General features: G+C 35.0%; 1 protein-coding gene across 1 annotated transcript in view; it reads left to right on the forward strand.

Annotated features, from left to right (window-relative positions):
* Window positions 1-2,889: 2,889 nt before the first annotated feature.
* The window catches only part of LOC132133312 (mucin-2-like), a 36,360-nt gene continuing 27,105 nt past the window's right edge, over window positions 2,890-12,144 (forward strand). Inside the window, exons 1-19 of the mRNA XM_059546111.1 lie at window positions 2,890-2,997; window positions 4,016-4,277; window positions 4,388-4,502; window positions 6,429-6,519; window positions 6,677-6,798; window positions 6,942-7,167; window positions 7,276-7,401; window positions 7,835-7,949; window positions 8,245-8,383; window positions 8,501-8,614; window positions 8,964-9,030; window positions 9,166-9,303; window positions 9,389-9,553; window positions 9,856-9,950; window positions 10,256-10,382; window positions 10,651-10,906; window positions 10,993-11,045; window positions 11,280-11,380; window positions 11,506-11,657. Coding sequence (XP_059402094.1) covers window positions 2,925-2,997; window positions 4,016-4,277; window positions 4,388-4,502; window positions 6,429-6,519; window positions 6,677-6,798; window positions 6,942-7,167; window positions 7,276-7,401; window positions 7,835-7,949; window positions 8,245-8,383; window positions 8,501-8,614; window positions 8,964-9,030; window positions 9,166-9,303; window positions 9,389-9,553; window positions 9,856-9,950; window positions 10,256-10,382; window positions 10,651-10,906; window positions 10,993-11,045; window positions 11,280-11,380; window positions 11,506-11,657 — 2,537 coding nt within the window. The 5' untranslated portion in view covers window positions 2,890-2,924. The remainder of the gene's footprint in view (window positions 2,998-4,015; window positions 4,278-4,387; window positions 4,503-6,428; window positions 6,520-6,676; window positions 6,799-6,941; window positions 7,168-7,275; window positions 7,402-7,834; window positions 7,950-8,244; window positions 8,384-8,500; window positions 8,615-8,963; window positions 9,031-9,165; window positions 9,304-9,388; window positions 9,554-9,855; window positions 9,951-10,255; window positions 10,383-10,650; window positions 10,907-10,992; window positions 11,046-11,279; window positions 11,381-11,505; window positions 11,658-12,144) is intronic.

Genomic DNA, 12,144 nt, shown 5'->3' on the forward strand with positions numbered 1-12,144 from the left:
ATCACAACTGTTTTTTTTTTATTTTTGTTTTTTTTTATCAGTATATGGTTCCTGGGGACTGTAATTTTAACCATGGCATCTTTATTTTCTAAAATCGAAGATGAAATGAATACTCAAAATAAATGAAAGAACCAATTTCTAATTGGTAGAGATTGGTTACAGGTTACACTGGTGATTTCAAATATGAAATTTAATCGTAAGCTTGGTGAACAACTTTGAAGAATTTGATGTTGCCCAGTTCAGAGAAATGGGAGCTGTACTTGCATGGCTGAAATAGTTGCCCGAGAGGCGTTTCAAAGATGGCCACCAAAGGAAATGACTTGCCTCAAAGGACCTTTTGTAAGACTCGGTGGATATAATTCATGCTTTTTGAATTTGAAAAATATATATATATATATGTAAATAATTTTCAATGGGCAATGCAGGTCATTCACTGTATTTCCTGTATGTCCCACACAGAGCAGTTGGCTCTGGTCTCACCTGAATGCCATCCTTCACTGTGAGACGATTGGGCAAGTGCTCAAATGGGAAGGACTTTCTCAATTGCTAAAACACTATAACCAGGCATTTGAACTAAAATTTCAAAACCATAATGCCATTTCTGAAAAAGCACACCCATTTCGCTAAACTATAAACACTATTCCCCTGTTTTAACACAAGTCAGATTTGGTGGATTGTTACTGCAATACTCTACACACAAATCCCTACACTTTTCAGTGCTTACACCATGTGGTCATTTAGAAAGCACTAGCATTCAATATTGTTCACTCAAGCCTGCACAGTTTGAGCTCAATTAGCACACAAGTGGAAACACTAGGAGTCAGAATTTATCACACACCAATCAGAACCTTCGCTGGATAAAGGGCCAACGTCAGCTTACAGTTTTTCTCAGTGGCTTTTGGTGCATTTCTCTAATCAGAAATTAAATTCTCAAAACTACTTTTTCAACCTCCACTTCATTTAGTCACTTGTGCACATCATAAAATTTTTGATCTTTTGATCAAGTTGCGATTGCTTATTCATGCAACTGATTGTGCACATTAGTCTGTGGTTTCCTACATTATCAGTTGCTATTGTCATGTTGCTCAAAATGTATTATACATTTCTCTGAAATAGCTCAAAGGTACATCTCATGTGGTCTCAGGCCGTCATCATTTCACATCATACTTCAGACCACCTTTGGGCTGCAGACAGGACTGTCACTAGACAGCAGCCCCAGATGAACATGCATTGGAGTGTGCAGAGACATGTATGCAACAGAATGTGGACTATATGTGACTCCATGGATTCTGATGGTCATTTGTGAACATAATAGCGTTTTGCTTTTGTATATAAATAATGCCTTTTCCCACTCTTCTTTCCAGTTCTCACTTGACTGTCAGTGACAGTCTGACAGTGCCCTATAGATTAAGAATTGTTGTTTTAGATGCATGTTTAATAATTTATGTTGCTAAAATAACATTCTGTTCCATAAATGCATTGTCTGCTTGTTGATTTAGCTACTTTTCAGTACACCACATTAAGAATGCCACTTGTAAGACTTTGAATGTTAAAGTGCAAATTAAGTTGTGGATTTGCTACTGTTACAATTAAAAATCATAGAAGGGTAAAAACATTGGTACTGTATGTTGTAAGAAACACAGCTACAGCAAATACAATTGATAATGGGTGTGTTACATGTGCAAATAATCATTGCATTGACAATAATCAGTCATACTGGCGGCACTAAGGGGACCGCATTTAAAATTCTGCTTAAGGCCCCATTAAGGCTTGGGTCGGCACTATGCTAGACTAGGCTAATACAGTTGTTTCTTTACTCTTTGATATTTTTATTTTTATTTATTTATTGAATTTTATTAATTCAGATTTTTTACTCTCTCGTTGGAATTACTTTTTATTTTATTTTTTTTAAATGTAATTATTATTTTATTTTGTTCTATTTTGTTCTGCTGTTAATACTGTAAAACGTTTTGATGACTAATCTTTAATTTCCGGATGAACTATTTTTCGAAAGGTCCACAGGGTCAACCATGCTTAAATAGCTGAAGAAATACCCATAAACGGTTATGCGTGACATCACATTTCTTACAAGTCTGAAATCTTGAACAAGAAAAGGAGAATGATATGAGCGCTGCCAGATGGTGGACGGTCAGTTTGTTTTAATTTGTGAAAGCACTGGTGGCATTCAGCTTGAGACACACCTGTGTACCTGCGAAGATGCTGAACATCAGATTATCTGCAACACAGACAGGATGTTCAAGCCTAACATGCAATCATGATCACACAACATTTACTGGCATATTGCTGCAAGCTTGATGGGAAATATGATACTTTTGACACATTTATGATCATATCCTACTTGAGAAATTCACATGCAGGTCTACAAAGTAACTCAGGACACTAAAACTCTAGTTATTTGCACAAGACCATTAGTCTTCATTCCATTCCCCATATCAGCTGCTGAATAGTTTATTAGTCATTCATTGTATATTTATTTTGCAGGATTTAGAGTTGAATGTTATTTTTTCTAATCCTCAAAAGCTGTATATTATTAACACCCTGCTGTAAATATAATAGACATTGAATATATTTTAATAAACGTCTCATAAAACATTGTTTAGAGTGGCAGAAAAACTGCTGCTCACACACACACACACACACACACACACACACACACACACACACACACACACACACACACACACACACACACACACACACACACACACACACACACACACACACACACACATGCCATCACTGGACTTTTGTAATAGCAGGTTGATTTTTTTCTGTAACACACCACAGAAAGCTGGCAGACCCTCCCTGCAGGGTGGAGAGAGAAAGATGTGAGAAATTATATAAAAGATGGTGTGAAAAAAAATCCAACAGTTCTGGAGCTGTACCTGTAGACCTCTCTCACCATGGAGTGGAGAGCATCCACGGTCTCCATACTGCTTCTGGCACTTACCGGCATTCAGGTTAATTCAAACATGGGTAAGAGTTAACTTTCAGTCAAAAACCTCCTACTTGAAATTATTCTTAAGGGGTTTCATTTGTCTCATTTTATTTTATTTTATTTTATTTTATTTTATTTTATTTTATTTTATTTTATTTTATTTTATTTTATTTTATTTTATTTTATTTTATTTTATTTTATTTTATTTTATTTTTTAAATTTATTTACTTACTTACTTACTTAATCATTTATTTATTTATATTTTTTTATTATAAATTTTTATTATTATTATTATACTCCAAAAGCTTTGATGATAAATATTTCTATTTTTGGATGAATTAATTATTTTTCTAAAGGTTAACAATCCCATATTTGATTAAATATCCCCAAAAAATGAATGTTTTAAATTATTATTATTATTATTATTATTAATGTTTAAATGTGTTTAAGTATGTACATCAGTTATTAAGTTAAAAAATAAATTTGAAATTAATAGTTTCATGTTGTGAAGATCATAGTTTCGTGACCTGAACCTGATACGATCAGTTGACCATTGATGACTTGCCTTAGAAGTTACTAAATATTTCCAGTTGCAAAAAAGTGACAACGTTTATTTACTTCCCTTCATGATGACTTGACGTTCAGCTTGTTCAATTTTGCATGAATTTGTGTGGATTGACCGTTTAGTACAAATGTGAAAGTGACCAAATCAACAATTATCTGAGTATGTCATTTGAATTACTGAATTGTCATTGAGTTTACAAACAGAGAGCATAATTGTAATTAAAGTTTAAGGACATATAGTTCAAATTTAAATACATTTATATAACTTCTGTAAGCATGGATTTTTTAAATAATACATTACGTTTGACATACATTATTTCAGTGATCAACATTCCAAATGCCACACAAATTTGTGTTTAATTGATTTTTAATGAATTATATTTTAATTTATGACCTGTGGTAGAAGAAACAAAATTTGCCAAATGCTTTAGATTCTCTCAAACTTTTCATATTTCTTTCTTTCTTTCTTTCTTTCTTTCTTTCTTTCTTCAGTCTATCCCAGTAACCATGTCAACAGCATCTGCAGCATGTGGGGAAACTTCCACTTCAAGACATTCGATGGAGACGTGTATCAGTTCCCAGGCATGTGCGAGTATAACCTGGTGTCTGACTGCCAAAGCCTCATTCACCAGTTCTCAGTTCACGTGAAGAGAACAGAAAACAGCACTGGGCCAAAGATCAGCAGGGTGTTGATTACCATCAATGACATTGCTGTTGAGTTGACAGAGAAACAGGTCAAAGTCAATGAAGAAAAGTAAGATTCTGAGAATCCCAACTGCTGCTTAATCCTTTACAGATTAAAAAAAGGCTTTAAAATGTATTCTGGTTGATCAATCTTTCATTTTATTCTTTTCTCTTGTTCAGAGTAAAGCTACCTGTGCAACTCGCAGGGATTCTTGTGGAAGAGAACACAATTTACACCAGGCTCTATTCCAAAATGGGCATCACTGTCAAGTGGAATAAAAATGATGCTGTTATGGTGAGCTTGTAGTCTAGTTTGGTTCATCATGAGCTCAAAATACATATTTATCTACAGGTTTTCAAATGGATATCAGAGTTATTATAAGATTCATAAACCTAAAATACATTAAACTTGCTTATATCCTTCCAAGATGGACAACAGATCAGTAATTGAGTCAGATTCATGGATTGAATCAGTAGTAAAAAAAAATTTTTCATAAACATGCCTTAGAAAACACATTATTGGTGTGCATCTTGAGACAAGACAAACAGGGGCATGTCTATCTTACTGACAAAATGTTGAGAGAACATAATATATTGCGATAGCACATCCATGAAATGCAAGAGCATGAACCTCTCCACTCACAAGACTGGATATACACTTTTAAATAGACAGTGTTCTATTTATTTTATTATGCAATACTTATTTAAGTGCGAACTGTAAATATGGATTTATTAAATTATTTAATTAAGTGCATTTGTATTATAAACTTCAACTATTTTATTTAGTGCATTTGTATTTAATAATTTTTGTATATAGTTCTACAATAAAAGCATATCAGCCAGGCCCGGTTCCACAAATAAATCACTGAGGTCCTTCTGAAATTAGTGAGGGTTCTCTAGTCTTAATGCGCATTTTAACATATTTTGTCCCATTCATTGCTCTGGTTATCACTATGTCAATCACTGCTATTTCGAGAGTGAATCCCACGTAACTATGCAGATGTCATTCCCAAAAAAAACAAGAGTTCTATATTTTGAATTTGGATTTTAGCCTAGAAAGCTAGCAAAGAGCACTCCTTTTATAATCAGTATATTATATTATATTATAATGAGAAGATTCAACTGTATAACTCGGCACGGAGCAAAACCTGGTGTGTGTTGCAACCTTTAGGTGTGACAAAACCAACATATACTTACTGACATGAGGATGATGAAAATGGGTTGAATTGAGTAAAGCCTTAAGTGTTTTTCTCCACTGAATATGCAAAAGTTTTCCTGTGGTAACATCTAATTTATTAGATTTTATTCAACCCAAAAATATTAACCTAATTAATCTATACACTAGGTTACTGTGATAAAAATGACATTTAAGGATTAGATCAGGTAGAAATAGCTCCCTAAAATACTGTTGTGGAGCAGTATATTCTTTAAAGGGTACATGAAAATTATGCTTTTTAGAATGGAAAATAATCCAAATTGTAATTGGTCAATAAAGTGTCAATCAGCGTATTTTCTGTATGTCACAACTGAATACCGAGCTCACTGATGGGCAGGATAGCAAATTGTCAATAATTCAGACGTCGAAATACATGATTGACAGACCCAGTAGGCTACTGTAAAATCACGATGGAGATGGCGTTTTCTAGTCATAGGAAGACAAAATGTTTAAGAACAGGTGTTTGGCTTTTATGGCATTAAATTTGATGTTCATAATCTTTTGAGTTGAAGTTGAAGGAGCAGAATTTATTTATTGCACAACACGACAGTTTTTAATTGTCGATAACTAGTTTACGCCACAGGAAACCAGTAGCAGACATTTCAAGGGAGTGACCAGACAGTGAATGATTGAGCATATTGTGCAAGATGAAGCAACGTGAAGTTACAATAAATGCTATATAAGGCAATGGTCCTTTACAAACTGAAATGTACAGTATATCTGTCCTTATGAACATGGTTGTTTCCAATACTGAATTTCAGTCTGCAAGTAATATTCACTGGTGTATAATACTGACAAATAATAACAAATATATAATTATAGTATAATTTGGTACCATTGTTTTCCAAGGGCGGGCACTGGCCTTTTCACACAAGACTGTCTATTCCATATTCTAGTCTTTTGCTTGCTCTAATCACATAACATTAATACTGACATAAAATCCAAACGGCCAAAAATATTATGGCAATTGATGTAACAATGAAGTTCTATGTGGCCCTTTGTTAGGTGGAACTCGACTCCAAATATTCCAATCACACTTGTGGGCTGTGTGGTGATTTCAATGGCGTCCCAGTTTATAACGAGTTCATTGAATCCGGTAAGTCACATTTACAGCCTGATTTGTTACTTTTCAACATGTAGTCATTTTTAGCCAATTGTGAACAGTATAAATGATTATACCTCATGAATTTCAAATTTGATGTATCTCCAAGAGTTTTAAGAATATCCCAGATCAAATGTCTTATTTATTGCAGGACGGAGGCTTGGCTATGTTGAGTTTGGTAATAAGCACAGAGTTCGCAACCCAACGCATGCCTGCGAAGATCCTTTTGAAAACGCAGATGAGAAAAATGTGGTGAACAAATGTGAAAAAGTTGTAAGTTACAGAGGAAAGTTTATGATTCCAAATTAGATTTGTTAGTCACTCCCTCTATGTCCCAACAGCAACTCAGAATTCTAGTTTTGTTACCTAATATGAACCTTTGAGATTCAAGATGTTTCATGTCCTTTACACAACAGCAGACAGATTGTGCAGACCTTTTGAAGGATGAGAAATGGTCTTCCTGTAGCTGGGTTTTGAATCCTGAGCCGTATATCAAAGCCTGTACGAATGATATTTGCTCACATCAACCTAAAGATAAAGACACCAAAACCTCTGCGATCTGTGCGACTCTGTCTGAATATTCACGACAGTGCTCTCACGCTGGAGGAGCTCCACCGAACTGGAGAACGGCAGCATTCTGTGGTAAGTACCTTGATAATTCCAGTGAAAATGATGGGATTCTTTTCTCTTTTTTTATTATTATTAGCAGATGTAAGGACTAAAGACTTTGTGTCTTGTGTTTTCATGCAGCTGTGACATGTCCCTATAATATGGTACATTCTGAAAGCGGCTCCCCCTGTATGGACACATGCTCACACAAAAACACAAACTCTCTATGTGAGGAACACAACACTGATGGCTGCTTCTGTCCCCCAGGTCAGCACCACTATTTCTATAATATAAACCATTATTTATTAATATAAACTACTGTGCAAAAGTCTTGGGTCATTTTATTCAACACGGATGCATTCAATTTTGACTGTCACTTTTGATTAATTGAATGCATCCTTGTTGAATAAAACAAAACAAAAAAAATAAAAGTCATTTACTTTTTGATGTTACAAAAGATTTATATTTTTGAAGAATCCTGAAAAAGAGTAAGCAGCACAACTGTTTTCAACATCAATGATAATAAGAAGTTTTCCTTCCAAATTACTGAAGGATCACGTGACAATGAAGAAGGATGAAATGAAGAATTATATTTAAAAATATATATATTATTTAAATTGCAATAAAGTTTTAGTGTCTTTTATGTATTTCTTTAAGATCGACATAAAGTGGATATTGATGCATTGTGTCTTCATTATAGGAACTGTGTTTGATGACATTTCAAACACAGGCTGCATCCCAGCAGAAAAGTGTAAGTGCAAGCATGACCACATCTACAGCACAGGAGAGATCCTACACAAAGATGAGGGAGAATGGTAATAAATCACATCTAACTCAGTTATACTCATATTTCTAATATATATATTTATATATGTATGGCAGAATTTTTTTTATCCCAGTGTATTTTGTATTTTACTTATATAGAAGAAAAATATTTATATACTGTATGACAATATTACTATTAAATGCATATGCCTGACAAAATGGTAAATTATGATGCCATGGGAAAATGTTATAAATATATAAAAACATCAGAACTGTGATTTATCATGTTAACCTCTGAAGCTCATTGCTTTCAGCATCTGTTTGTAATTGTATGGTGTAATTCAGTGTATGTAAGGAGGGAGAATGGATCTGTACGAATATTCCCGGTCCTGGCCTGTGCTCTTTAGAGGAAGGATCTCACTTCACCACCTTTGACGGGAAAGAATTCACTTTCAATGGAGACTGTCACTATGTGCTTTCAAAAGTGAGCATGTTTTAGTTACTAACTACACCTTATTTAATTGCTAAAACATTTAAGTTTGTATCCATGCTTTAGGAATATGTGAAATTCCTAATAAATGTCAATGTCATGTTTTTGTAGGACTGTAACCAGACCAAGTTCAGCATATTGGGGGAGATTGCTCCTTGTTTTACTCGTCAAACTGATACCTGTTTAAAGTCTGTTGTGGTGCTGTTTTACAACGACATGAAAAATGTGCGTACACCTCTTTACTTCCTCAATCTTGTATATTTAGCTTTTATAGCAAACAAGTCTTTTTGACAGTATGAGTGTGTGATGAGATACATAAATCTAAGATCAAAAGACCTTTTGAAGGATGAGAAATGGTCTTCATGTAGCTGCGTTTTGAACCGTGAGCCGTATATCAAGACCTGTACAAATGATATTTGCTTGCGTCAACCTAAAGATGAAGACACCAAAACCTCTGCAATCTCTGCTTCTTTTCTATTTTTAATATATTTTTAAATGTGGTATATTCTTGTGATTGCAATGCAAGAAATTTTAGTCTTCAGTGTCAACTGACACTGTGGTCTTTCTTCTTCAGCCTCTGGTTATTAAGGCTGATGGGACAGTACAGCACAATGCAGATATTTTACTTCCTTACATTACAGGTGAGGGAGAAGAAACTCTTTATTTATTTTCTGTGTTTTAGAGCCTATGTGCTATATATATATATATATATATATATATATATATATATATATATATGAAGTGTTTTTCAAAGTCTTTAACTCTTTTTCTCTCAGCTGACTTCACGGTGTTCATGCCGTCATCGTTTCACGTCATGCTTCAGACCACCTTTGGGCTGCAGGTGCAGGTTCAGCTAGTGCCTCTTATGCAGGTGTACATCACTGTGGACCAAAGCCTCCAGGGCAAGACTTGTGGTGAGACCTCAAAGCATGATAAAACATCTGAATTATAAAGTGAATCCATCATGATCAGTGATGTGTGATTTCTGTCTTCATGCAGGTATCTGTGGAAATTTTAACAAAGTGCTGTCAGATGATCTGAAGACCCCTCAGGGAGTGGTTGAGGGTACGCCGGTTTCCTTCGCAAACTCCTGGAAGTCCTCGTTCAACTGCCCCGACCGTACTGAGAGAATGGACGACCCCTGTTCCTACAGCAGTGACAGCGGTGAGAGACTCTTTGATTCTGAAGTCAGTTTAGCAAAGTCTGAGGGGGACAGTTTTCATTTTTGATTTTATTTGTTGTAAACATCTACAGAAGGGTTTAGAAGTGCACAAATTAATTTTAACCAAACCTTAACCAAAACCACATTAACAGCTAGCAGTATTCTTCTAATACTGTTGCATCAGTGAGTATTCTTACATAAAATTACTTGGTGCACGTTTTCAAAGCACGGTGTGTGTTCATTTATGCATTTTGTTATTTAGCAGGAGTATTGATAAAAATACCATATTTTATGATGCTTTTAGAGAACTTTGCCCAGCACTGGTGTTCCAAGATGCAGGACAAGGCAAGCCTCTTTGCCAAATGTCACACCACTGTCAATCCAGACAGCTACTACAAGGTACAGTCTGAAAAATTTGCAGATTATTGAAAGATTTTCTTAACCTTTTAGAAACTAATTAACTCAGTATTCATTTTATATTATTTGTGTTGTATTACAGCATTTATTAATATTTTGAATTAGCTTTTATTTTTATGTTTAGATTCAGTTTTAGTTTGAGTTAAGGCAATAATGTTTTGTACTTTTGTTATACTTTATTTGAATTTAAGTTAAATCCTATTTAGCTTCAAATCTATGATAAACTGAATGCAATATATCTCAGCTTCCACAACATGCAGTGACTTTACCTGTTTATGTGCTTTCAGAGATGCAAATACTCCAGCTGTAGCTGTGAGAAGAGTGAGGACTGTCTGTGTGCGGTGGTCTCCTCATACGTCCGGGCCTGTGCGGCTAAAAGAATATCCCTCCAAGGATGGCGACAAATTGTGTGCGGTAAGATGATTGAAAACGTAGATGGATGCATGAGGGAAAAATTTCAGTGATCAAAACACAAAAAAGTATTTTAAAAGTTTGCTGTCATTACTAAAATTCTGCTTTTGGTCGAAAATTTTATGATTATTTGTGATTTATAAATGTTTTTCACACTTACAAAGAAATGCATATACAATTTTGTACAGTGTAAAATTTTTCCTTTGCATTATTCTCTGTAAAACTGCTTTAGAACTTAATTTATTATATTAAAAAAAAATGGTCTTTACAGAGAAGTATACAAAGAATTGCCCAGCCTCGCAGAACTACTCATATCAGCTGCAGACCTGTCAGCGTACCTGTCTTTCTCTCGCCTCTGAGCGCCAAAGCTGCAGTGTTGACTTCGTGCCTGTTGATGGATGTGCATGTCCAGACGGACTCTACCAAGATGAGAATGGACTGTGTGTACCAAGCGAAAAATGTCCATGTTTCCATACCGGACAGAAAATTAATCCCGGCAAGTCTATCACCGTTAGGGACGAACACTGGTAAGTGAATTATAATATAGGTATTAGTGCACTAGTTATATAAAGCCTTTGTTTTTCATAGAGTTTGATCTTATGTCTTTGTCCAGTATTTGTATAAAAGGAAAACTCCACTGTCGTTCCTGGAAAAACCAAACTCAGGGTATGAAAAAATACTTTCACCTGCTGCTTAAGTGAAATAAGTTTGCTTTTGCTTTAATCTAACAATGATAATTTATTTTATATAATATAATATAAAATGGTAATATGAGAAGTACACCCTTATCCGCAAAACTGCTTGACGTCTGATGTAAACAGTCTTTAAATATGGTTTTTGATATAAAAATAACAAATATAAAAATTAATGATGAAGCATCTGCGTCTTATATCTTTGCAGTATGTTCCTCGCCGAAGGTTTTCTTCAACTGCAGTACAGCGGCCCCAGATGAACATGGGTTGGAGTGTGCAAAGACTTGTTTACAACAGAAAGTAGACTGTGTGAGTGTGTAAATTCCAACATCTCTCTTTTTCTTTACCAAAGTCTATCACTTGATTCTGCTGATGGTGTTATTAGTGTGGATACCAGCATTTTGCTTGTACATAATGTTTTCTCTTCTTTCCAGTTCTCAGTGCACTGTCAGTCTGGCTGCCAGTGTCCTTCAGGTCTGTTGGATGATGACAGAGGACATTGTGTTAAGCCGGATAACTGCCCGTGTAAACATGATGGACAGTTTTATGCACAAGGATCTACGATAACCACAGATTGCAATAAATGGTCTGTAAAACCGGTGTTTTCATATTTTCCATTCTAATTTAATTTTAAAGTATAAGACATTTTGTGTTCATAATTTTTTAGCTACTTTTTAAAAAAATATTGTTTTTTATTGATTTCTATTTCAGTTTTAGTTGTTTTTTAGTACTTCAGGTTAAACTGCATAAACAATAAACATTCTAAATGTTTTTTTTTTTAGTTCAATTAATGATTATTTTATTTAAAGTAATGAAAACATCTCCAGGTTACGCATGTAACCATGGTCCTTGAGGGAACAAGACACTGAGTCGGAACACTATGGGACCACCGTTGCCTTCAGCCTGACCACGCTCTGAATCATGTGTGTAATCAGACCAATGGATGGGCGAGACATCACAGATGGGTGATGTAGAGACCAGGAAGCTATAAAAGCATGTGCTGTCGAACCGGCATCAGCTTCTAGCAATGAAGCAAGCAATCACAGAAGTATGTCACCGAGACGCAGCCCGCA

This window comes from Carassius carassius, chromosome 50 (assembly GCF_963082965.1).
Source record: "Carassius carassius chromosome 50, fCarCar2.1, whole genome shotgun sequence".
Classification (NCBI taxonomy): Eukaryota; Metazoa; Chordata; class Actinopteri; order Cypriniformes; family Cyprinidae; genus Carassius; species Carassius carassius.